Here is a 27,510-nt window from a genome sequence, read left to right as displayed (position 1 = left end):
ATGCATTCACCGTACAGAAAAGATCTAGTGATTATGTGGATGGAGGTATATTAGACAGTCAATGGATATCAATTTTACTGCAGGCCAGTGGACTATAGGCCCCAAAAATTATTAATTCACCGTACAGAAAAAATCAAGTGATTATGTGGCTGGAGGTACATTAGGCAGTCACCGTCTAACAATTTTTCCTGTTGGCCAGTTAGATTACAGGCCCCAAAAATTATGCATTCACCGTACAGAAAAGATCAAGTGATTATGTGGCTGGAGGTATATTAGACGGTCAATGGATATCAATTTTACTGCAGGCCAGTGGACTACAGGCCCCAAAAATGATTAATTCACCGGACAGAAAACATCAAGTGATTATGTGGCTGGAGGTATATTAGACGGTCATTGGATATCAGTTTTAATGCATGCTAGTGGAGTACAGGAGCCAAACATTAGGCATTCACCGGATAGAAAACATCAAGTGATTATGTGGCTAGAGGTATATTAGACGGTCATTGGATATCAATTTTACTGCAGGTCAGAGGAGTACAGCCCCCAAACATTAGGCATTCACTGAACAGAAAACATCAAGTGATTATGTGGCTGGAGGTATATTAGACGGTCAATGGATATCAATTTTACTGCAGGCCAGTGGACTACAGGCCCCAAATTTTTGTAATTCACCATACAGAGAGGAATAATTGATAATGTGGCTGGAGGTACATTAGGTGGTCACCGTCTAACAATTTTCCTATTGGCCAGCTAGATTACAGGCACAAAAAATTATGCATTCACTGTACAGAAAAGATCGAGTGATTATGTGGCTGGAGGTATATTAGACAGTCAATGGATATCAATTTTACTGCAGATCTAGTGGACTACAGGCCCCAAAAATGTTTCATTTAACATACAGAAAAGAACAAGTGATTATGTGGCTGGAGGTATATTAGACGGTCATTGGATATCAATTTTACAGCAGGCCAGTACAAATACATGTTTAAACAAACTAAAAATATAAAATAGGATTAAAAACATGGCTAACGAAATCCCCCCTCTTGAAAGAACCCCAAATGATAATAATTGAAATGTGATAACACGTGGTCGTCACAGGTGTTGAATTCCTCCGTGGCCCCAAACATTAGGCATTCACTGGACAGAAAAGGCCTTTTATGCTGCTGTATTTACATAAGACAGGGACCATTCTTTATTCTGGGTAGTGGTGGATATGTCTGGGCTGGCATGAGGAAATTCAATTAAACATGGTCGTCACAGGTGTTGAATTCCTCCGAGATCCATTCCTCATTCATTTTTAAAAATGTGAGGTAGTCCACGCTGTCGTGAGCTAGGCGACTGCTCTTATCGGTCACGATTCCCACTGCTGCGCTGAATGTCCTTTAGGACAGGACACTCGACGAGGGGCAAGCCAACAGTTCCATGGCAAATTGTGCCAGCTCTGGCCACAGGTCAAGCCTGCACACCCAGTTTTCAAGGGGTTCCTCACTTCTCAGAGTGTCCACATCGGCCGTTAACCCGATGTAGTCGGACACCTGTCGGTCCAGGCATTCCCTGAGGCTGGATCTGGAGGGCGACTCTCGATGGGTTGGCTGCAAGAATGATCTCATATCCGGAGTGACCAACAGATCTTCAAACTGCCCTCTTCTTGCATGCGCTGTAGGATTGGTATTCGCAACTGTTTCTCTGTGGGTGGAAATTCCTCTGCCAGAGTCCGCAACAGCAGAATGCAGCATCTCTCAAAGCAAGGTCTGAAAATGCTGCATTCTGACAGCCCTCTGTGATGCTGGTAACATGTCCGCCATTTTGTGTTTGTACCGGGGGTCTAAGTACATTGCCACCCAGTACTGGTCCTTGCCCTTTATGCTTTTTATACGGGGGTCCCTCTTCAAACACTGGAGCATGAAGGCCCCCATTTGCACTAAATTGGAAGCGGTGGAATGGCCTGGCTCCTGCTCATCGCCCAGGAGAATGTCGTCCTTGGTCTCCACCCCCCAGCCACGTACAACACCAGAGATCCAAGAAAAGCTTAAAGCCTGCTCTTCTTACTCCTCCTCTTCCTCCTCCTCCCCCCAGGCACCATCCTACTCTTACTCCTCTTCAGACTCCTTGTCTCAGATGGAGTAGCCCCCTGGGAATTTATTCAGCATTGCGACTTCCTCATCTTCCTGCTCCTGCTCCTCGACAGCTTGATCAATGACACAACGCAATGCACGCTCCAGTAAGAAGGCGTAAGGTACGATGTCACTGATGGTGCCCTGGCTGCAACTGACCAGTTTGGTGATCTCATCAAATTGCTGCAGAAATCTGCATGCGTCGCGCATGAGCAGCCACTGGTGCGGTGAAAAATAACCAAGCTCCCCAGAACCTGTCCAGCTGCAGAGTTCGTACAGGTAGTCATTAATGGCACGTTTCTGCTGGAGCAGCCTATCAAGCATATGCAAGGTGGATTTCCAGCACGTCGGGCAGTAACAAATCAGACGTCTGAAGGGCAAGTGGTGTCGCCGCTGAACGTCAGTAAGGCGAGCCATGGCCGTGCAAGATCTTTTAAAATGGCAAAATATTTTCCTGGCCTGCCGCAAAATGTCCTGGACCCGGGTATTTGGCAATGAATCGCTGCACGACTAAGTTCAGGACATGTGCCATGCACGGCACGTGTGTAATTTTGCCCTGTTTTAGCACGCTCAGCAGATTGGCACTGTTGTCGCACACCACTTTAAAAACTTCAAATTGAGCGGGGTTAGCCACTGATCGACCTGTGACCGCAGAGCTGAAAAGAGTGCAGGACCAGTGTGGCTCTTGGCTTCCAGGCACAACAGCCTCAGCACAGCATGGCAATGTCTCGCCTGGCACATCAAATAGGTTCTGGGTAGCTGGGCGGGTGCAGTGGAAGAGGCGGTAGTAGTGGAAAAGGTGGAGTCAGCCGAGGAGGAGACGGAGAATGGAGTAGAAGGAGGAGAAGAAGAGGCAGGCCTGCATGCAATCCATGGCGGTAACACCAAATCCACACGGGTGCCACGGGTTGCATACTTGACAGCCGTCAAAAGGTTCACCCAGTGGGCAGCAAAAGTTATGTACCTTCCCTGCCCGTGTTTGCTAGACCACGTGTCTGTGGTCAGATGTATCTTGCCGCTGAACATGGCCATATAGCTCTGGGATGCCCTTCTGGGAGAAATGTTTCCTTCTGGGGATCTTCCATTGCGGTGTGTCAATGGCCACAAATTTTCTAAAGGCCTACGAATCCACCAGTTTATATGGCAGTAGTTGCCGGGCTAGCAGTTCCGACAAGCCAGCAGTCAGCCATTGGGCAAGCGGGTAGCTGGCGTCATCAACTTTTTAAGCTCGAACATTTGGGCCATGGAAGCCTGCCTTTTGCCAGATAAACGCGACAACGGCACGGTGGAAGGTGGAGTGGAGGACAAATGGGAAGACAGAGGAGAAGAGGCAGAATGTGGAGCGTTCCGTGGAGCCATGGGAGTGTGGCTTTGTGGGTTCTGACGGTTTTGCTTCCACTGGACTCCGTGTTCCCTTCTTAAGGTGGTCGTCCTTAGATGAGTGTTAGGCTTACCGCAACTTATGCGTTGCCAGCACAGGCTGCATATGGCAACACTATTGTCAGCAGCTGACACGTTAAAAAAGCCCACACTGCACAGCCATGTGCCGGCATCCTGGGAGCGCCAGATGTGACCATGCATGGTGGATGGGTTGCTCCAGATACATTTGCAGTCTGCTTTTTGCCTCCTGTGCACTGCGAGTTCTGCCTACTTCTCTTCCTCCTCCGATGCCAAGAATGGCTGCACATCGGTAAGGTCTGTGAATGGATGGGAAAATAATTCCTCTCACTCGAGTGGAGGGGCTATGGTGGTGGTGGTGGTGTCTTTGCGGGAGCACACAGCAGAGAGTGAGGAGGGTGCAGACGCGGAAAGCTGAGTGAGCCACTCAACCAACTCTGGTGCGTCCTTTGATGTAGTCGCATGTGCCTTCTCCAACTTCCCACTTATGCTCTGGCCTGGTGCACCTGCCTGACCCCTACCAGCCCTGCCTTTTCCTCTGACTGTCATTTTCAAAATGACCGTGTGACAAAGTACCTATAGAAGAGCAGTATTTGTGGAAGCAGGTATATCTGTCACGGATAAAGGGGAAGTTGAAAACACAGATACACGCAAAAGGAAATAGACAACAGTCTAGGACTCAAAAGCTAAGTAAGAGGGATGTTGACCTCCTAGTAATCCCTAGGCCTTTCCCTAACTCCTGCCAGTATGAGCAGATCCTGATGGTGGAAATTCTCATACGCCATATACCTTTCACCTCTTAAAACTGATGAGCCCTAGGATAGGTAGCAGGAGTCGAGACAGCTGGTTCCTTCCCAGATGAAGAAACCCGCGTCTCCCTGAGGCCTAGAACCAAAACACACCTGAGAACAACAAACAGAAAAGGCAACTAGTATTTAGCTTAGAGATGTGTGGAGAAGCAGGAGATCCAAGACAAACAAGCTCTAGCAACTCCAAGAGGAAATATCAACCGTATGGTCAGCAGTGTGAGGTGGACCTAAATAGAGCCTCATCACTGATAACAACCAGAACCCGAGAAGAGGTAAGATCCTGCCAAACAATAACATACAAGGAGGAAAACAGAGAGACCTGTCAGATAGCCTCACGTGCAGCAAGTCTATCTGATCTTCTTACCTCTGTCACGGGAGGGACCGTGACAGTACCCCCCCTTCTATGGGTGACCTTTGGACACCCAGGACCGACTCTATCAGGATGCGCCGTGTGAAAGGCCTTCACAAGGCGAATGCCATTCACGTCGGTCGCCGGAACCCACATTCTTTCCTCTGGACCGTAACCCTTCTAGTGCACAAGATACTGAAGAGATCCACGAAGAATACGTGAGTTCACTATTCTGGCAATCTGAACTCAAGCTTACCATCCACCATGACAGGAGGGGGTGACAGGGAGGACGGTTCAGCGGCTTCGACATATCATTTAAGCAATGACTTGTGAAACACATTATGAATTTTCAAAGCCTGTGGAAGTTCAAGACGAAAAGCCACCGGATTAATAATGACAGAGATCTTGTATTGCCCGATAAACCTTGGCCCCAACTTCTAAGAGGGCACCTTCAACTTAATGTTTCTTGTGGACAGCCACAAAGAATCACCGACTCTCAGGTCGGTACCACTCATACGTCTCTTGTCAGCCATACGTTTATACTTTTTGCCCATTTTATTTAAATTGTTTCGAATTTTCCGCCAAATAGATGACAACGAAGAGGATAAACTTTCCTCTTCAGGTATTCCAGAAGTCTCAGTACCAGAAAATGTGCCAAACTGCAGATGGAACCCATATACACCAAAAAACGAGTACAGAACGCCTTCCAGAATCTGGAAACAAATTGAGTCCCTCTATCAGATATCACATCAGAGGGAATGCCATGTAGTTTCACAATGTTATCGATAAACACTTGAGCAAGAGTTTTGGCTTTAGGTAAACCTGATAATAGTATAAAGTGTGCCATCTTTCTGAAGTGGTCAACAACCACCAGAATCACAGTTTTCCCAGAGGAATTAGGCAAATCTGTGATAAAGTCCATGTACAAATGAGTCCAGGGTCGGGATGGGATAGACAAGGGAAGTAGATATCCTGAAGGCCGAGTATGAGTCACCTTAGCACGCACACAAGTCTCACAAGCTGCCAAATAGCCCTCAACACATTTACGTAACCCCGGCCACTAGAATCTCCGGGAAATGAGAACCACAGTGGATCTTCTCCCAGGATGTCCCGTAAGAACAGTATTGTGATGTTCCTTAAACACCTTGTGTCGTAGTTCCGAAGGGACAAACAACTTCCCTGGAGGACAGGAAGCAGGTGCCTCCCTGGGCCTCCAACACCTCTGCCTCAAGTTCAGGATAAAGGGCAGATACAATAACCCCATCAGCCAATATCGGAGCAGGATCCTCCGAATCACCCCACCCCGGGAAAGCTACGCGACAAGGCATCCACGTTGACGTTTTTAATCCCAGGGCGATAAGTGACAATGAAATTAAAAATGGTATAAAACAACGACCATCTGGCCTGCCTTGGGTTCAGATGTTTAGCCGACTCCAGGTAAGCCAGATTTTTGTAATCAGTAATTACCATAATGGGATGAATCGCTCCTTCCAACCAATGACGTCATTCCTCAAAAGCCAATTTAATGGCCAGCAACTCTCTATTACCTACATCATAATTTATTTCGGCAAAAGAGAGTTTTTTTAGAGAAAAAAGCACAAGGGCGCCATTTGCTAGGAGAAGGACCCTGCGACAAGACTGCTCCAACCCCTACCTCTGATGCGTCAACTTCCACAATGAATGGTTGTGACACATCAGGTTGCACCAGAATGGGAGCAGAAGCAAAACATTCCTTTATCTCTGAAAAAGCATGTAATGCTTTTTCAGATCAGACTGAGAAATCCACACCTTTCTTAGTCATATCAGTTAAAGGTTTAAGAGCAGTTGAGTAATTCAAGATACATTTACTGTAGTTGTTGGGGAACCCCAAAAGTCGCATGAGTGCCTTCAGATCTTCGGGTCGATCCCAGTCCAACACAGCACAGACTTTTTCTGGATCCATACGAAAACCCGAAGTTGAGAGTAGGTACCCCAGGAATTGCAGTTCTGGGACCGCAAATACACACTTCTCAATTTTAGCATACAATTTATTCTCTCTCAGGATCTTTAAGACCTGTCTCATGTGATCCTCATACGTCTCCATATCAGGGGAATAAATTAAAATATCATCCAGGTAAACCACCACAAACCAGCCCACCAGATGATGAAAGATGTCATTGATGAAGTGTTGAAAAACAGCAGGAGCATTGGTAAAACCAAAAGGCATGACCAGATTCTCAAAATGACCTTCAGGAGTATTAAAGGCTGTTTTCCATTCGTCCCCTTCCTTGACTCTTATCAGATTATATGCCCCCCTCAAATCCAATTTAGAGAACACCTTGGCACCGACAATGTGATTGAATATATCTGGGATCAAAGGAAGGGGATAGGGATCACGGATAGTGATGCGATTAAGCTCACTGAAGTCCAAACATGGCCTAAAAGTTTCATCCTTTTTTTTAACAAAGAAAAACCTACTCTTTCGGGTTCAGAAAGATTATACAACTGAGACTTTGGCAATCTAGCTCCGGGAATAAGGTTGACGGGGCAATCATACTCCCGATGAGGAGGCAACTCCTGGTTTCCACCCTCAGAGAAAGCATCAGAAAAATCCAAAAGGAAAGAAGGTAACATTTTAGTAGTTACAACAGAAAGCGACGTGCTGAAACAGTTGTCAATGCAGTAATCACGCCAATCGAGAATCTGTCTTGCTTGTTATGTTTGGTTAACCATGATAAACCTAGCACCAGAGGAGCAGGCAAACCCTCCAGCACAAAACATGAAATGGATTCAATATGAGAATCTCTCACCTTTAGGCCGAATGCACACGGCCGTTGTTCACGGCCGTGAGCAGTCAGTGGAACTGCGGCCTGGATTCCTGCTGAGAACAGGAGCGCACGGCGTCATGGGTTGCTATGACGCCGTGCGCTCCCTGCTGCCGCCGCAGTACAGTAATACACTGGTATAGATACCAGTGTATTACTGTACTGCGGCGGCAGCAGGGAGCGCACGGCGTCATAGCAACCCATGACGCCGTGCGCTCCTGCACTCAGTAGGAATCCAGGCCGCGGTTCCACGGACCGCTCACGGCCGTGAACAACGGCCGTGTGCATTCGGCCTTAGGCGAATATCCTACACCATTTGAGACAGACACGTTTGAGAGAGAGGGTGGAATCAATCGCAAACACAGAAATGTTTTTGTCTAATGCGCTTGTTGTCAAACCATGCATACGGACAAATTGGCCATCCACTAAGTTAACCCCTGCCCCACTGTCAATAAATACTTCAATTTCCACAGTTTTGGAGTCTAGCGCCACCTTGGCAGGCAGGAGAAATCAGGTACTACCGGTAAATGACAAAAGTACATTCTCAGATTCCCCATCCACACTACCAAGAGTGAGAAGAGGACTAAACACATTCGTTTTTTTTTTTACTTTTTCACCTTGATGTTTAACATAAGGACATGTGTTAATAAAATGTCCTCCTTTACCACAGAAAAAGCTAAGTCTTTTCTTAACCCTAAAGTTTTTATCACCTGGTCCAGGAGTGACCTGCCCCAGTTGCATTGGCTCATCACCAGACATGAGCTCTAGTGTCTCTTTAACCAGAATGCCAGAAGATACCGCTTCCCCATATGATAGTACGTCCCGGGCAAGAGGAACTTTAGATCTCTCCCGCAGGTGTCTATCAATATGTACAGCTAGAGACATGGCTGCCTCCAATGATTCTGGATTTTTGTGGAATGCCAAGGTCCTTCAGGTTCTCAGACAGCCCTTGACAGAATTGACTATGGAAAGCTGGATCATTCCACTCCGTATCAGTTGCCCACCTCCTAAATTCAGAGCAATAGGACTCTGCAGAACACTCTCCCTGCCTCAAACCATGTTATTTAGATTCGGCCAGGGAAACCTGATCTGGGTCATCGTAAATACGGTCCCAGAGGTCCCAAAAATTCCTCTACTGACTGTGATCCGGTTGGCAAGGAGAAAGCCCATGACTGAGCGTCACCTTTGAGTAATGAGATAATAATCCCCACTCTTTGACTCTCGTCCCCAGAAGAGTTGGGAAATAGTCTAAAATATAATTTGCACGACTCCCTGAACCAAACAAAGTTGTCACTTCCCCCGGAAAACCTATCCGGGAGAGCGACCTTAGGTTCAGGGCAGGCTTGGTTCCCACTGCCGGAACCCTCCGCCTGTGGTCTCTGAAAATGTGCAACGGCCGTACGGAGGTCAGCTACCTCTAAAGACAGCCCCTGCATACGATCTACCAGTTTAGAAACAGTATCCATAGTTGCACTGAAAAACACAAAGGATAAAGTTTTTTGGGGCGGTTGATAATGCCATGAATAAAGGGGAAGGGGAAAACACAGATACACACAAAAGGAAATAGACAACAGTCTAGGCCTCAAAAGCTAAGGAAGAGGGATGGTGACCTCCTAGTAATACCTAGGCCTTTCCCTAACTCCTGCCAGTATGAGCAGATCCTGATGGTGGAAATTCTCATACGCCGTATACCTTTCCTCTCTTAACCAAAGAACAAAAACACACCTGAGAACAACAAACAGAAGAGGCAAGTAGTACTTATCTTAGAGATGTGTGGAAAAGCAGGAGATCCAAGACAAACAATCTCTAGCAACTCCAAGAAGAAATATCAACCGCATGGTCAGCAGTGTGAGGTGGACTTAAATAGAGCCTCATCACTGATAACAAGCAGAACCTGAGGCGATGTAAGATCCTGCCAAACAACAACATACAAGGCGGAAAACAGAGAGACATATCAGTATTTTGTGGAAACAGGTATATAGAACCCAATAATGAGTATTTGCTGGAAGCCAGTAAATCAAATCCCTCAATCAATATTTATGGGAAGCTGGTGTATCGCAGGCCTCAATCAATATTTGGTGGAAGTCGGTATATCAATACCCTCTATCAGTATTTTGTGGAAACACATATATAGAACCCAATAATGAGTATTTGCTGGAAGCTGGTAAATCAAACCCCTTAATCAATATTTGTGGGAAGCTGGTGGCCTGCGATAGGCTAAAATCAATATTTTGTGGAAGCCGGTATATCAATCCCCTAATGAGTATTTGCTGGAAGCTGGTAAATCAAACCCCTTAATCAATATTTGGTGGAAGACAGTGTATCGCAGGCCTCAATCAATATTTAGTGGAAGCCGGTATATCAATACCCTGTATCAGTATTTTGTGGAACCCAATAATGAGTATTTGCTGGAAGCTGGTAAATCAAACCCCTTAATCAATATTTGCTGGATGCTGGTGTATCGTAGGCCTCAATCTATATTTGGTGGAAGCCGGTGTATCACACCCCTCAATCAATATTTTGTGGAAGCCGGTGTATCACACCCCTCAATAAGTATTTTGTGGAAGCAGGTATATCTCACCACTTAAAGAGAATCTGTCACTAGAATCATCACCATTAAACTAAAACTATTGTCTTGCAGCACTTACTACCTCCTTTCCAGATGTGCTTTTCTTTCCTTGCTGCTTAGTTTCTATCTTGAAAAAAATCCATTTTATTCCTCATGCAAATGAGCCAGTAAGGTGCCCAGAGGGGCGTTATTTTTGTTTAAAGGTGCCCAGAAACACCACCATTGAGTGCCCAGTCCCACCCTCCAGCAGAGCCCAAGCACGCCTCTCCTCGGCTCATACTCTACGCCCCCAGCAGCGCCGTTGTCCCCCCTCCCCCATATCACTAACAGCAGAGAACCCCGCCCACCCTTGCCTTCAGTGTCACTGACAAATCTCACCGCACTCTTCCAGCAGAGGATGAAACCGTCACTGGGCTAGGCACATGCCCAGTGAAACATTTGAGGCTGATGCCCTCAGTTGAACCGAAAGAGTGGAGGCATGAGGAATAAAATTGATTTTTTCAAGATAGTAACACAGCAGCAAGGAAAGAAAAGCACATCTGGAAAAGAGGTAGTAAGTGCTACAAGACAATAGATTTAGTTTAATGGTGATGATTCTCGTGACAGATTCCTTTTAATCATTTTTTGGGGGGGGGCAACAGGTATATCACACCAGTTGGAATTAGTTATTTGAATAGCGTTTGTCCCTCTATATAGCTGCGGTATCTCAGCAGAACCGCACACAACTGCTGCACAAAACAAGTGCACTATGATATACTTTCTATGTTAGAAGGTATATTATAGGTATATCACACCGCTCTATCTGTTTTTTTGGGGGGAGCAACAGGTATATCACACCTGTTGCAATTACTTATTCCAATATAGTTTGTCCCTCTATCTAGCTGCGGTATCTCAGCAGAGCCGCACACAACTTCTGCACAATACAAATGCACTATAATATACTTTCTATGTTAGAAAGTATATTATAGGTATATCACACCCCTCAATCAGTTTTATTTTTTGGGGCAACAGCTATATCACACCAGTTGCATTTACTTATTCCGATAGCGTTTGTCCCTCTATCTAGCTGCGGTATCTCAGCAGCACTGCACACAACTGCTGCACATTACAAATGCACTATAATATACTTTCTATGTTATAAGGTATATTATAGGTATATCACACCTCTCAATCTTTTTTTTTTTTTGGGGGGGGGGGGGGGGGCTACAGGTATATCACACCAGTTGCAATTGGTTATTCCAATAGCGTTTGTCCCTCTGTATAGCTGCAGTATCGCAGCAGAACCGCACACAACTGCTGCACAATACAAATGCACTATAATATACTTTCTATGTTAGTAAGTATAATATAAGTATATCACACTCCTCTGAATGTCACACCTATCGATAGCACACCTATACCAGTCCTTAAAAAGACTTTTGTGGCCCTATTAGCTAGCGTTTGGTGTCCCTAACAGTCTGTCCCTGGTCCACACAGCAACCTTTGCCTACACTGGCAAAAAACTGAATGTAAAATGGCTGCCAGATTGGGTTTATTTATAGGGTAGGGGGTGTGTCCATGTGCTGAAACCTCTCAATTGGCTGTTCTGTTCCACCTGATGGATGTGTCATGGGTCAAAGTTCTGCACAACTGCAAAGAATATGGCGCTGGCGAACATCGCCATATGTTCCCCTGTTCAGCGAACTGCGAACGAGAAAAGTTCACAGTGAAACGACCGCCAGGTGAACCACAAGGCCATCTCTAGTCCTGGGCACTCCATTCTGGAGGAGTTTGAAGGAAGCGGTAGTCAACCTGTGAACCCTGCCATTCCATTCAGTGCCTATGGAACGGATGGAAATTGATTAGCCGATTGGTGGGGTCCAAGCAGTCATACATTTATTACCTATCCCATGGTTAGCTGCTAAATGATTTTTGTGGGATAACTCGTCTACATGACTGTATGGCCATGTGAACTCTGTGCTGCGTTGTGGACCCATTCACTTGAATGGGTCTGTGATCTGCAAGATACGGCAAAAGATAGGACATGTCCTATCTTTTGCAGTGTGGAGGCATGGATCGGAAGCCCACAGAAACATTCGGAAGCCATTCAAGTCAATAGGTCTGCACTGCAGCATGGAGTTCACACGGCCTGTTCTCGTATATTGCGGACTGCTATTTGTGGTCCGCAACATGGCCATGGTGGCCATACGTTCATCTGAATGGGGCCTTACCTTGAGGTTAAACCTATGCAGAATCACACATTTCATGCAAATACCATAGCTGTAATACGGCTCCAAAAGTGCAAGAGGCCTCTACTGTACCTCTATGTCTCTGGTCTGGAGGCACACAGGGGTTTTTGTAGTACAAATCCGGCTGGAAATTTTTTTTTTCCATGCCCCATACAATACCACATGTTTTGAGCCTTTCCCTGTTAGAAGTATAGCTCTGTACATATGACACCACTACTAGAGCCTATATGAGACCACAGACACTATGCGACTCTATACTAGTGCATACCCAATTTTTTGGATGGTCGAAGATGGAGACTTATATCTTTGCGTGTAAGATCCAGTAACTGGCTTAAGTGGGTCATGACATCAGTCAGTGATTGGCTAAGTAATATTCACTGTCATTTCCTGCCATAGTGGCAGTAAGTAGGATTCAGCCAGACCTGTCACCATCAGAACTGCAGCGTCAGGGAATTAATAAGGTGCAAAAATTCATTTTTTTTTTTTTTTTACAGCGCATTTGTGGCCTTAGGACATATTTTTCCTTGAGCTTCCTCTTTAAGTATCAGTACAAAAATAATCTTATGATAAATATATTTTTACATCCAAATGGTATCAAATAATGAAAACAATATATATGTATAGGAAACAAGGTAGGAACTAAGCAGGTCATTGTGATTCTCCCTATCTCCCAAGACCACACTTGGCCGATCATTGTCTAGTGTTAGAGTAATGCAGAAGACTCCACCTCGAGAGAAGAGAGGTGGCTGCTGCCTCCATGCCAAACCAAGCAAAATTAACATAACTAACTGGGCAATATCTCTGGAAAGGTATCATCACGAAAAACGGAATACTCAGGGGCCTGGTCGAAATTAGGTCAGGTACTCAGTTTTTTTCAGTTTTTATTATAATAATCCTGTTTTATAGGCACATTTTGATTTACTTACCGGTACATATTTTAACTAATACCTTTTTCTCCTATAGAGATTGTTCACCTTCCTGACCTTATAACATATTCAATGACAGATATGTTAAATAAGTTGGTGAAATGGGAGACATTTATTAGCTTTTTTGTTAGTCATAAGTCATTTTTATGCTAATGTTTGGTACTTTAGAGCCAGCAATTACATCTGTGAGTAGACGCAATCACTGCTGGAAATCTTCTGAGTTATTTTCATCCGCCCTTTTGAACCTTATTTTTTTTAAATTGGATTAAAAAGTAGCAAGTAGGAGTCAATGATATGGCAATAAGCTAGTCAGATTCTTTAACGCATATTAATTATAAGAATAATCTGAGCTGTTATTTGGTGTTCTCTTTCAACCCTCCCTATCAGCTGTTCATTAATCTATTCTCATGCACATGGCCCTTTGGCGCAGCTGTTACTGAACATGTCAGAAGGGTCATTTGCAGCTCTAAAGATATTCACACACCAGTTGTCCTACAGATAGTATTATTCTCTTACATCTAAAAATAAATGTACTAATCAAATACATTAAAATATTGCAGTCCATATCGGCACATTATGGGCCTATCATGTAACATACAGTGTAGGACTAGGGTTCCTTGGGCCCACTTGAGGAACTTGTTCTCAGGGGCAGGGCCCGACCTTTGTATTGTTATTAAAGTCTCATAGAATCAAAGAAATGGACCCTAGTGGCCATTGATTAGCCCCAAAGCATCTCCAAATGGGATTTTTCTCTTGGACCTTTGGGGCTGTATGTAGTAGGCCAGTCCGAACCTAGTCACATAGCTTACCAATATCATATCATATGTGTATCCAGTGTCGGACTGGGATGCCTAGGGCCCACCAGTAAAATTTATTTTGGGGGTCCACCATACGGATACATTCAAATGTTTGTTAATCACACAGCAGCAGACAGCAGCAATACTCTGCAAGATGTTTGATTATGGGTTTCCCTGGTGGGGCACCTTGGAAAAGAGGATATTGGTCAGCCTGCCTCTATCTATATGTCATATCATTTTAAACTGGGTAGTTTCTTTAATAATCTAGTTTTTATATGAACATACTATAGGCTGGTTAAGGTACAGTACCCTGGCTATATGTATGTAGTACAGTCAGTCTATTGGGTTATGTTTCACTTGTGCAGGGGGAGAAACACTAGTGGCCCACCTTGCTCAGGGGCCCACTGGGGTATTCACCTGTATTACTTTGGGTCAGTCCAAGCCTGCATATATCTATTTTGTAATTTTACCAGGGCTGTGGGTCTGAGTTGGAGCTGAAGTTGGAACCAAAGTTTAATTAAAGTGGTTGTCCAGACTTTTACTATTGATGACAATATCAGATCAACGGGGGTCCGACACTCCCGCAGATCGCTGTATGAAGAGACGGCGTTTAAAGGGGTTGTCCAGACTTTTACTATTGATGACCTATCCTCAGGATAGGTCATCAATATCAGATCGGCGGGGGTCCGACACCGGGCGCCCCTGCCGACTAGCTGCATTAGGAGACAGAGCGCGCAGTGCACAAGTACCGTCTCCCGTCCCTCTTCCTGTTCACCGCTGCTGTCTATGGCAAAGACCAAAGACTGCAGAAGCAAACAGGAAGAGATACAGGAGATGGCACGTGTGCACTGCGCGCTCTGTCTCCTAATACAGCTAGTCGGAAGGGGCACCGGGTGTCGGACCCCCGCCGATCTGATATTGATGACCTATCCTGAGGATAGGTCATCAATAGTAAAAGTCTGGACAACCCCTTTAAACGCCATCAGAGAACTTTGGCTTACTGACTCTACAGCCCTGAAATTTACACTCCATATCATTTTAGATTCTAGTAATTTTGGAGAGGAACTAAGAAGTAAGATTTTTTGTACATACAGAGCTGTGATCTATTTTGAGAACAATGCAAAGTTTTGCATGGCGTCACTCATTCTAGGCCTGGATAGGACTAATCTCAGCACATCAAGCTTCACATCCACACCAGAATTCTCAGGATTCTCTAATACATTTGTGCTGGATTTGTCATAGAAATCACGTATGGCATACACTGGAGGAGATATATAAAACTGTCTAGAAGAGAAATTGTATTGCCCAAAGCAACCAATCACAGTGCAGCTTTTATTTTTGATCAAGTTCTTGACAATGAAAGCTGTGGTGTTGATTAGTTGCTATGGGGAGAAAATATTTTTTTTTGTTTTTTTCTTCTTTATTTAGTGCAGGTTGTTTTTTATGTTAAAGGGGTATTCTCATCTTCCCTTTTCCTACTTACCTTCCTTGAGCACGACGTTCATTTCCTGGATTCTTCTCCCGGCCGGGCCGCGCTTGTGCAGAAAACTGAAGATTTTCTCCCGGCCGAGTTGCGCATTGTCCTGAACACGCACACCGCCGCGCATGCGCCATGGTGACTTATTCCTCGCCTGTATAGTAAAGAGCCGGCGTGAGTGTTCGCGGCTCTGTACTATACTGGCCAGGAAGAAGTCATCATGGCACATGCGCAGCGGCGCAATGGAAGAGTTTTTGCAGATCCATGATGGATCTGCAAAAAACGCAAGTGTGAAAGAAGCCTAACACAGCTAGAACCAGCCCTGTACCTCACATGTATCCAGAGATCTTGTCATTCATTGCTCCAATTATTCAGCTAGATTTATTTCAAGCTGACAGCTCGGGGGGCATGTCCTTTCTCAGGGGACGTGTTCCTTCTTCTGCAGCTCTCTCCCTGTAATCATCACAACGTCTAACAGTAGATAGGGCTGGTGGCAGCTGAAGGATGGAATTGAGCATGTCCATGAAGAGAACAGAGAAATAGGGATAACAAACAAGAGGTGGCACTATAGAGGTGCATTTTACTGAATAACTCAGTGGCTACAATAATATTTTAATTACATGCTATTCCAAAAGTATTCCGATCCAGGTGCTTGTTTGAAAATATTTTCCTGGGATGGCCCCTTTAACCCCTTTACAACATCCGCAGATGTTGGGTCTTTAAAGATGGTGCGGGTGGCTAGTGGGTTAATGATGTTTCATAAAGAAGCAGGAAATCCGGAATTGTGTGCCTCACGGGCTGGAAAGCCTCCCCCGATGGAGGAAGGTATTCATTCAAAGTAATGAGCTTGAGGCTGTATTAAGCTTCCATGCTCTTTACATGTGTGACTATTTTAAACTCCTATAAATAACCCAAACACCATACGAAATGGTTTTTGGACCCTTGACAAAGCGCAATAGCGAAACGGACGTTGGGCCGGTCTCCTGCACCCGGGTATGTACTGTATAAATGTTTATTAGCTTGCAGCTGTAGTGGTAGGACTCTTTGTCTCTTAGGAGACAGTGTAGGTGTTCCTAGCTTTTTTTCCATATGGATGCCTGTTGGTACTGACTAATTATCATATTATGGGCAGGTGGCATTAGTGCACATGGGCTGTATAGCTGCTTTATTTAATCGCATTCTAGTCCCGTGGTTGCTGGGGCTATATGTTTTCCCCATATTCTTGCACTTTCTCATATACGTTTTTTATCATTTATTGTCTTGATGTATGTACAACAATAAAGTATTTTTGTGGATCATCTCGTATGGTGTTTGGGTTATTTATAGGAGTTTATGGTAATTTTCCATATGTGACATTGTGGGGTCTTTCACGTCTATTGGAGCTAAATGTATGCCTATTTCTGTATTATTTCTGTATAGAATAATGGCGAAAATTCCATTACCCTACACAAATTTCAATCTGATGAATGTATGTTGTGGTCCACTTGGGGACCTAATAAAAAGAAGAAAAAAAAGAGTAAAAGAAAGTTTTAAAAAATATAAAAAATAAAAGATATATAAGAATTCAAATTACCCTCCTTTCCACAAAATCTAAATACTTAAACAATAAAAATAAAAAATCAACATCATGGGTATCTCTGCGTGTGAAAATGCCTATACTGTTGAACTATAAAAAACGTATCCTATATGATGAATGGTGTAACAGAAAAAAAATTGCAGATTCACAGTTTTTTTCATCACTTTACCTCCCCAAAAAATGGAATAAAAAGCGATAAAAAGTTGTACACAACCCAAAACTACATAACTATAAGAAGGTAAGAATATGGTGATGAAAAGAATATTTTTTTTTTCAGGATTAAAACACAAGAAAAACTATACATATGTGGTATCGCTGTAATCATGCTGACCTGGAGAAAAAAAAGCACAAGTCATTTTTACTGCATAAAGAACTCCATAAAACCAGATCCTGTTTTTTTTTTTATTCCACCCCATTTGGAATCTTTTCCCCACTTCCCACTACATCCTATGTAATATTAAATGGTGTTATTAGAAAGTACAACTTGTTCCACACAAAAAAAGCCCTCATATGGCTATGTGAACGGAAAAATAAAAAAGTTATGGCTCCGGTAAGGCAGGGAGTGAAAAATGAAAACGCAAAAAATGGAAAATCACTGCATCAGGAAGGGGTTAAGGCTAGGTCTACACTACGAAAATGTCACGTGACAATTTTTATAATGATAGTCTATGGTGTGGCACTGCAACATACGACATGCTGCAACTGCGACGAGATGTTGTATGTCGCAGTGCAACACCATAGACTATCATTATAAAAATTGTCGCGTGACATTAATGTCGTGCAGCACATGTTGCAGTGTAGTTGTGCCCTATGTGTCCCGCGACCTAGCCTAACTAAGCATTAAGCAGTCCAAGACTGGGACATTTATTCCTCTTCCTGAACAGATACATTTTTTACTCTATTAGTACATGTACCTTCGAAAGCCATAGCTTTTTTCCATTTGGTTACTTGAATGTGCCCCTTTTTGTACATTTTCAGTTAGGGCTCATGCACACGACAGTATTTTGCGTTCAGTATACTGGCCGTTTTTCAGTTCAGTATGCGGAACATATACTGAACCATTCATTTCAATGGTTCAGCAAAAAATACTGAAGTATCTCTGTGTGCATTCTGTTTCAGTATTTCCGTGCCGTGAAAAGATAGAACATGTCCTATTCTTGTCCGCAAATCACGGTGCTTGGCTCCAGACAAGTCAATGGGTCCGCAAAAAAAGGAACACATATGGAAATGCATCCGTATGTCTTCCGTATCCGTTCCGTTTTTGCTGAACCATCTATTGAAAATGTTATTCCCAGCCCAATTTTTTCTATGTAATTACTGTATACTTAATATGGCATACGGAAAAACGGAACGGAAAAAACGGGGTCTTGGCTGGGTCTTCTTGGAAACACAACGGAAACAAAAAACTAAACAACGGATCCGTAAAAAACAGACCGCAAAACACTGAAAAAGCAATACTGTCTTGTGTATGAGCCCTTATGCAGTTATGCTTTGTTGTCATGCCATTTTTATTTTAATATTATTATTATTTTTACATTTTTTTTAACGCCAGAAAAAGAAAAAAGAAAGAAAAATAACTTTTCACATATTTTAATTATTATTTATTTTGATGTAGCTTTTTTTGTTTTATTTTACATTTTTTTTACTGCTGATTTCTATTGTACCAGGGCCTGACATATTACCCTCAGTTACAGGAGGAATACAGCCTCCTGACATGTACTGCGGAGCTGATCAGGGTCTGCCAAGAAGACCCAGCCAAGACCCCTGCCAAGAAGACCCAGCAGCTGGTGTAGTTACCCATCCTCAGGGACCACATGATCACTAGGACTGGAGCAAGAAGCAGCTGTCACTGACAATAGGCTCCCCACTCTTGCAGCTACTTGATCCCTGTGCTGCTGCTATCTCTGCAAGGGCATTCAGAAAAGTCCTTGCAGAGTTAACGTTGACCGCCTGGGCATATATAGTCTATTTTTAACAACTTGTATGCGAGTGGTTAAACAATAAAATTATGTAATTATGGTCTGTTAAGTTGGTGCATTATATAAATCTATTAGGTTATCATAATGATGACCATTTAAAAGGTCAGACGTTGTGACAGGCACCATGTGGAGAGCACCTAATGGCAATGAGCAGACTTATAGGCCATCCAGCCACCTCTGGGAAAAAGTTATGCAAATCAGCATTGTTTCCAGGTTCAGATCTGACCAAGGACAACATGTGCATGGAGTTTGTATGTTCTCCCCATGTTTGCGTGTATTTCCTCTGGGTACTCTGTTTTTCTCCCACAATTCAAAGACATACTGATAGGGAACTTAGATTGTAAGCCCCATTGGGGACAGCTTGATGCTAATGTCTGTAAAGTGTCTGTGAAGGTTCTCATTTATCCAGGTCATGGTATATATCTGTAAAGAATAATTCAAGGCAACTGGACGTACTGTAGATTTCTTGAAAACGTTTCACTCGTTCTTCCAACGAGCTTTCTCAATTTTTGTACAATCACTCAGAATTGAGAAAGCTTGTTGGAAGAACGAGCGAAACGTTTTCAATAAATCTACAGTATTCTTTACAGATATAATGTATGTAAAGCGCTGCAGAATATAGTAGCGCTATATAAGTGCATAAAATAAATAAATTGGAAGTTAGATAATTAAGTTAATGCTTGACCTTTGAAACAACCATTTAGGCTTATAGCCAAGCCAGTTCCTCATCTGCAGACAGCTATTTCAGGTGCTTGGCCCGAAACAGTTGAGCAAAGAGAACTGGCTTAGCTGGGTGAGAGGCCGATGTATGCGATCTGGGGGCTGCAACTCTAACTCTTCTGGTGGAGAGTGCCTAGATATGAGGAATAAGTGGTTAAACATTGATTTATGGGATAGCTACCCTTCGGCATAGATTTATTTTCTATTTTGAGAGAGAGCTAGTTTGCATCCTTTTTCACAGAGAAGCATTTCATGGCCTATAAGACTAATTATACCTATTGCATGCTCTCCATCTTAAGAAGAAATATTAACCCCCCCAACACCACCCCAGCCTCTCACCCAGTTAAAGGGGTTGTTTCACAAAAAATATTCTACAGTTTTTAAACAAGCACCTGGATCTGAATACTTTTGTAATTGCATGTCAATAAACATTTAGCATAGTCACTGAGTTATTCAATAACATGTATCTGTATAGCACCACCTGCTGTTTGTTCTTTCTCATTTCTTTGTCCGGCTCACTGAGAAGGCTGCATGTGCTCAGTTTCATCTTTCAACTACCTCTGGCGCTGTGATAGGTAGAGAGCTTTAGCAGAAAAGACACGCCCCTTAGCTGCAGCAGAATAGATACTCCCCCTGAGCTGCAGCAGAAAAGACACGCCCCCTGAGCTGCAGCTGAATAGACACTCCCCTTAAGCTGTCAGCTTGATATAAACCTACTAGAGCAATGAATGGTGGGATCTCTGGATCCATGTGAGGTACAGGGCTGGTTCTAGCTTTGTTAGAAAGAGATTGCTGTGTACTATATGATGTCTGATTATCATTTTTTACAGTAGTCATGGGATAACCCCTTTTAGACAGTTTTCCCTACTTTATACTGATGGGGCGGGGGGGGGGGGGATTACCTGTGTGCAGATGAGGTACTGACTTAGGACATAGTTTATTAATAGGTGATCAATATCAAAGTTGTGGAAAACCCCTTAAAGCAATGCTTCTTTATCTGATACTTAAATTTTAGGTAGAATTAGGTAGAATAATAGGTACCTGGTGATTGCGTAGAAAATATATGGAAATTGGTAACCTTTAAAAATTAACTTTTAATAATACTTATAGTAAAATAGTTGCCCTTAGGTATAGATGCAAGAAAAAACGGAGTGGGCATCCACCCAGGGCTCTGGGAACGTATCTGTGGGTGATGTATATGATCTGTCACTAGGGACCCCCCAACCCCTTTTTCCTACTCCTTCAGGAGAAGCTGGGCAGTTGGAGCACTGCAAGGGACACATTTAGGGGCAGTATAGGAGGTTGCGGTGTACTAGGAGAAGGGTCCTTTGATCAGGGTAATAATAGGGGCTGAGACCCAGCATCCCCTTCCCCCTCTTCCCTACACCCTCCCTAGGAGTACCGTATACGTACCACGAGTAGGGTGGATGCCCACTCCATTTTTTATTGCATCTATACCTAAGGGCAATTATTTTACTATAAGTATTATTAAAAGTTAATTTTTAAAGGTTACCAATTTCCATATATCCTCTTTATAAAAAGGAAAAAAGTAATTTCACCTAAAATACACATTTCTGCTGTAACATTGTTAGTATATTTCTTTATCAAGATTTCACTGGAATGGCAATAATTATAATTGAATTCTACTAAAGTTGCTGCAGGTTCATCTATTATTCATTAATGTTTACCATGGAAACAAGTGAAGAGCCTTATACCAGCACCAGGTTCTGTGAATGCCGTAGTTCATGGGATCTAATAATAGATGGTTAAAGTGAACATGTCAGGTGACATCGAGCGACCGAGCACAGGATATGATCGACCGAGCGCAGGATAGGATGGGTAGAGAGAAGCAGAGTTCTGTGATATAGAAGTGTATGTGATTTGGAGCAGAAATCGGACCGGACTCCTAGGAGAGACTGTGAAAGTGATCGGTAGTGATGAGCAAAGTATTCATAAATTCAATTAGTCTGCTTCGCCGAATTTTACAAAAAAATCCACTTGGTGACGAATGATGAAGTCATGAAGCACATTTCTTTGTAAGTAGTGGGTGCAATGACAGGGAGCGGCGATTGCGCAGCTCTTGTCATTGTACCCCTCAGATGCCGCGTTCATACATGATCGCGGCATCTGATATTTATAACAGAGTGCAAAAAAACAAAAAATGATACTTACCTGATCCATTTGCTCATGATGGGTCAGCTGCCGCCATCTTGCTTGAAGGTCTGGTGTGAAATCTTGCGCGGCCTGAGAAGATGTCATCATGACAGCCGGCACCGCATACGGGATTTCAGCCAAGATCTTCAAGAAAGATGGCAGGGGCAGGCCCGTCACGAGCAAATGGATCAGGTAAGTATTTTTTTAATTATTTTTTACACTCTGTAATTAATATCACACAGAATCAGTGAGGTAAATATGCCCTTTTTTTAAATTAATTTTCACTGTGCTTAGAACTTTTAAATATATTTTTCTTTTTCTCAACAACTCCTTAAATCATCACTACTGCTCTCTTAAAGAGGACCCGCTTCCTCTCCTGACATGTCTGTTTTATTTACTACTACTCCCCATGTAATAAATTCTGAAGCTCTTTGTCTTCTAACTGTAAGTTGTACAATTCCTCTATTATTCCTACTAGGAGTTTGTGACTAAAGAGACAACACCTTATTTAAAAGCCCCACATTCCCATACATGTATGGCGGATGTAGCTAAGGGGTTAATGGGGTGTACCTTATTAGGAAATTCTGAATAAATAGAAGGGCTCCCTCATTTTTGGACCTCCTTCACTAACATTGAGCTAAGACGTGTTACAAAGAGCATCTTTTGTTCTGGAGAGCTCAGAGTGCTGCCTCTGTAGATGGCCCCTTTGAATTTTAATACTTTTATATGACGTAGCTTGCCATACACATTATTAACCAAACCCATGGATTCCCTGATGGCAGTTCTCAGGGACAGGAGAATAGTGCAGTTACAATTCAACATGCCCGACCCTCTTGTTCCCAGAGGAGATAAGACACCCCCAGAGGTGTCTCCAGCAGTTTATCCCCCTCTTTCTACTGAAAACACATACACATGTAGCCAAATAGGGCTGGGAGGGAGAGATGCCAGCTGAAAGTGGTCAGCAGTAGGCCAGACACACACAAGCTACCGTTTTTCATTGAGTGAAACTCGCAGCGTGTGTCAGTGTGAGGTCCTGTTCTGACCTCTGCTCCTCTGACAGGATCGCACAGCATTATGATGATTTATAAAGCTGTGTGTCCCTGAGAGTCCTGGAATCTATTGTAGTACACTGACAGCATTATGACCGTGTAATACAATACAATACACTGACAGCATTAATTCAGTGATTACTAAGAAATGAGTAACAACTGCTATGTGGTCATTGCCATTGATTTTTGAAAATTAAACCTCACCATACATATTAGGTCCATGTTGGCTAAACTTCCCACCATCTAATGTGTCTCCTGATACTCTCCCAACATCAGGTGTCGGATCCGGCACATTGGATTTCAACATTCCTAAAAAAATAAGCTGCTTCCAGAGATATCTGACAATGGCTTTCTTCCCACTCCCCAGTCACTACCTGAGCCGAGCGTGCGTATGGCTGAGAGGATCGGGAGAGATTAGGGGATATTCCAGCACAAGTAAAAAGCTGTCCCAGGGGCTACACATGCTGTAAAATAGAACTTATGGGGTCACTGCTGAGCGTCACTCTCTGTTCAGGAAGTAGCTGTGAATGTCACTCAGCCAATCACTGGCTGGGGTAGGGTCTTCACTGCAGCCAGTGATTGGCTGAGGGCCTTCACAGCCACTGCCTGCTGTGTCAGGACAGGAGCAGGAAGTGGAGCTCAACAAAGAACTGGGAACTGTCAGAACGGCAGTAGCGGTGGAACAGTGAGGTGATTATACTAAGCTGTGCTATTTTTTAAAGCATGTGTGCACCATGAGACAATACTTGTGCTGGAATAACCTTTGAAGGCTTTTTTCCATAATATGGGACAACATCTGCCAGACAACTATACCACTAGCAAGGTATTTTCTTACACACAAGAAATTATAAAGAAAACCCTCATGTAGAGTATATCTCGTCTGAACCTATGTCACATCTGTAACAGTGGTTCCTGTAGCTGTGCCATAAATCAATTAACAGAGATGTCTAATAATAATGAGAAAAAAAAATTAAAAAAAGGCAGAACATTTTAGATAATTTTTATCTATCACTGTAATATACCAGAATTGTGCTGGTGATAATAAAAGGCCCATAGAGTCACCTGGGCAATAGTATCAGTTATATGGCTTTTTGCCTCAAGATGCCTTCTACAACATGGTATGGCTAATGGTACATCTAATGTGTATTTAATACTTTTCATAACCAACCAAAACACCCAGTGTGCATTGCAAGTCACCCAGGGGCGTCGTTCAGGCTGTAAGTGCTTCTTCTCACAAAACTCCTCCCCAGCCTCTTGCTTGGCCCACCCTGTAAGCCTCTTGTGTCATCCAGTGTACTGGCTGAGATCCCGCCGGCGCATGCGCACTGCATGGAACGATGCTGGTGACCTCGGCGGAATATGTGGGGTACAGTATTTGTTTACACTGCTTTGTACGCCCCTTGTTACAAACTAGTTAATCCTTTTAACCAGGTACATTTATACAACATGAGAATAAATTTATTGGACCAGATTTATTATGACTGTCTTAAATTTAGACCGGGCCGACAGAATACACACGGTTTTTATCAGTGACTGACACCATGTAATAGATTTGGTTCATCTTGCTAGACATGTTACACACAGTAAAATATTGGTTACTTACATTAGAACAATATGTTGAATCAAAATTCTGCCACAATCTTCTGCTTTTGATCCCTCCCCCTTTTCTAAACCACACCCCTTTCTATAGACCCTTTTCAAAACTGCAGAAAGTGTCTAAAAGACATCATAAATTTGGCACAAGGCATGCATGGCAGTTTTTTAAGTAAATTGAGCCTTGATTTCTAGCATGTTTTGCTTAGTAAATCTCCCCCGTTGTCTCCTTAGCTATAGTTGCTCCCTATCAGGATTAACTTTCACAGCATGTACTTTACTTAAAGCTCAAAAGGCACTTAGCTTTTTAATCCACAAACCCGTAAAACATAAATTTTCCCTTTAAAGGGTACCCGTCACTGTGAAAATTCAGTGTATACGGCAGAAAGCATATTATAGAGCAGGAGGAGCTGAGCAGATGGGAAAAGATTCTGTATAAGTTGCCTTTTATTAATTTACACCTCTGCTCTTTCTATGCTTTCTAAGCTTAGGATTCATGTCTACAGACCTACTTAGTGATTGACAGCTATCTCTGTATGCTTAGGCTACTTTCACACTAGGGTTAAAGTTTTCCAGTATTCAGTTCCGTCATACGGGCTCAATACCGGAAAAAACGCATCAGTTTTGTCCGAATGCATTTCGAATGGAAAGCAATCAGTTCAGTATGCATCAGGATGTCCTCATTTCCATCCCTTTTACAGTATTTGACTGGAGAAAATACCGCAGCATGCTGCAGTATTTTCTCCGGCCAAAATTCTGGAACACTTGCCAGATCTAGCATTAGTTTACCCTGAAATGTATTAATGCCGGATCCAATACCAAGTGTTCAGGAAATTTACGCATTGACGGATCCGGTTTTCCGGTCTGCGCATGAAAATAAATAAATACCGGATCCGTTTTTTCCGGATGACACCAGAGAGACGGATCCGGTATTTCAATGCATTTGTCAGACAGATCCGCATCCGGAAACAAATGATACCCCTTTGCATACGGATTTCCGGATTCGGCGGGCAGTTCTTCTAACGCTAGTGTGAAAGTACCCTTAGTCATGCAACGTTAGTTGTCAATCACTAGGTAGGCCCGTCCACATGACTCTTAAACATAACAAGAGGAGGGACTTAAATGACAAGTTTTACTGAATATTTTTCCATAAAACTATATATCAATCTGCTCAGCTCCTCCTGATCTATAACATGCTAACCACAATGTCATGGAGACAGGTTCCCTTTAAGAGTTAAGAAACTCCTACAGTGCAGCATTGTGCCTATTCTAGAAAGTTCTGTACCTTTAAGAATCTCTTAGTCTATCACAATAGCTGTTAAATGCAGTGAAACATATAAACGTTTTGTGATTGCATCTGAAGGTCACTGCTCTACAAGCACAACTCTCAGGTAGAAGTAGTTAAAATATTATGGCAGGAGAACGAGGATACTAAATCCTGTATATACAAAGGTTGGATAATTCAGAGCTTCATCCCTTCTCTGTCGGTAGCCTGCCGTATAAGGATAAAAGATCTGACGTGGGTTTAGTTGTCATCTACAGATATTTCTGTCATTTCTAAATTATGTACCAAAGATTGTGGATGTCCTGCGCCAACCATATGATTGTTTCTTTATGTCAAGGTTAGTTTACCATTCACTCACCTGACACTTCTACAAATCCATCTTTGGTTTTCACTGTCAGTTCCTCTGGCTTGAAACTTTGTACATTAACACACACCTTCCAGGGCTGGCTTGGGGTGGCCACAGTGTTACGAGGTTCAGGGTACCCAGTGTATCTAGCACTGTATCCGGGAGGGGAGGCACCAGTTGTCCGTGCCAGGCCTGATCTCAAAGGGCCTGACCAGGAGGTAGTGAGCCTAGGCCTTGCCCACTCTGGCCAGTCCATGGTTAAGTCATCTGAAAATCCAAAATCATCATCCAGGATACGTGAAGACAAGCCTTGTTCTCGGAAAGGGTCCCGGCCTCTGCTAAGTCTACTTGCGGGATAATGACAAGTGAAGGGCAATTGACTGTCTGCCATATCCGTGCAAAAAATGTGACAGCAAAATATAAAAGAATAATTCCAAATAAAAAATTTATAGCTTTCAGGTAAAGTGTGCGGCTATGATCAGTTACTTCCAAAGAAAGGATATGCAGAATGAAACTGAGCCAAGATAAACTTGAAGTATTAGAAATTCTTCAGAGAATTAAGCAGAGTCATTGGGAGTGAGAGCAGCGTCTTGATCCTCTGGCTTCAGTTCTGAAAATGCCCTGCACCAGCTTTAATAAACATCACAACCATCAGCCGAGAAAGTTCTGTAAACTTCTGTGCTGCAGGGAATGGCTCCTATTTATATCCTTCTGTTCATGCTTGCAGCCTGTGGCCTGTCAGCTGGGTATTTGGAGCCTATGAAACACCCTCTAAGAATCTGCTTGTACAACAGCTGATGACTCCCAGAAGGGACTGGACATATAACTCACGGTGTCCAATTTTAGACGGGCTCCTCTTGCTGGTCCCTCCTTTACCACTCTTCTTTTTCCTCCCCCTCTTCTGTGTCCTCCTCCCTTTTATTTCTGCCAGGCAGGGATGTGTCTGAACACATTTGTATGAGTGTACCTTAGATGATGTCATACTCTGATTTCATTGCTGCAATTAAACAGGGTTATTAGAAACCAGGCACCTTCTCTATCCTTATCCAGTTTAAAGTGCAGTTACACAACCATTCCCTCATTTGTTAGACATTTACCATACATGACATTTCTGCTCAAGTTCTGCTGCCAGCTCAAATTATAGTAATATATGGAACAAAAAGACTCCCTTGGGCAATGAATCTATTGTTTGCAAGGGGTGACATTTTTACAGACTAATTGCAGTTATATGCCAATAGCCTGATGTATGGTGTCGGAGCAGAACCCACCCAGGAAGAAGAAGAACTGCTCCACCGAGGTCACAAGTAGTGCTGCCACTCCGACAACACCACTAGTCC

The 27,510-nt window shown here is 43.3% G+C and overlaps 1 protein-coding gene across 1 annotated transcript in view; it reads right to left on the bottom strand.

The window, feature by feature from the left end:
• HSPB8 (heat shock protein family B (small) member 8) overlaps positions 1–27,021 on the bottom strand; it is a 76,457-nt gene extending 49,436 nt beyond the window's left edge. Inside the window, exon 1 of the mRNA XM_044290867.1 lies at positions 26,186–27,021. Within this exon, the coding sequence (XP_044146802.1) occupies positions 26,186–26,564 (379 nt within the window). The 5' untranslated portion in view covers positions 26,565–27,021. The remainder of the gene's footprint in view (positions 1–26,185) is intronic.
• Positions 27,022–27,510: the final 489 nt, after the last annotated feature.

This window comes from Bufo gargarizans, chromosome 1 (genome assembly GCF_014858855.1).
Source record: "Bufo gargarizans isolate SCDJY-AF-19 chromosome 1, ASM1485885v1, whole genome shotgun sequence".
NCBI lineage: Eukaryota > Metazoa > Chordata > Amphibia > Anura > Bufonidae > Bufo > Bufo gargarizans.
Note: the sequence above shows the minus strand (reverse complement) of the source record. Positions and strands in the feature narration are given on the sequence as shown.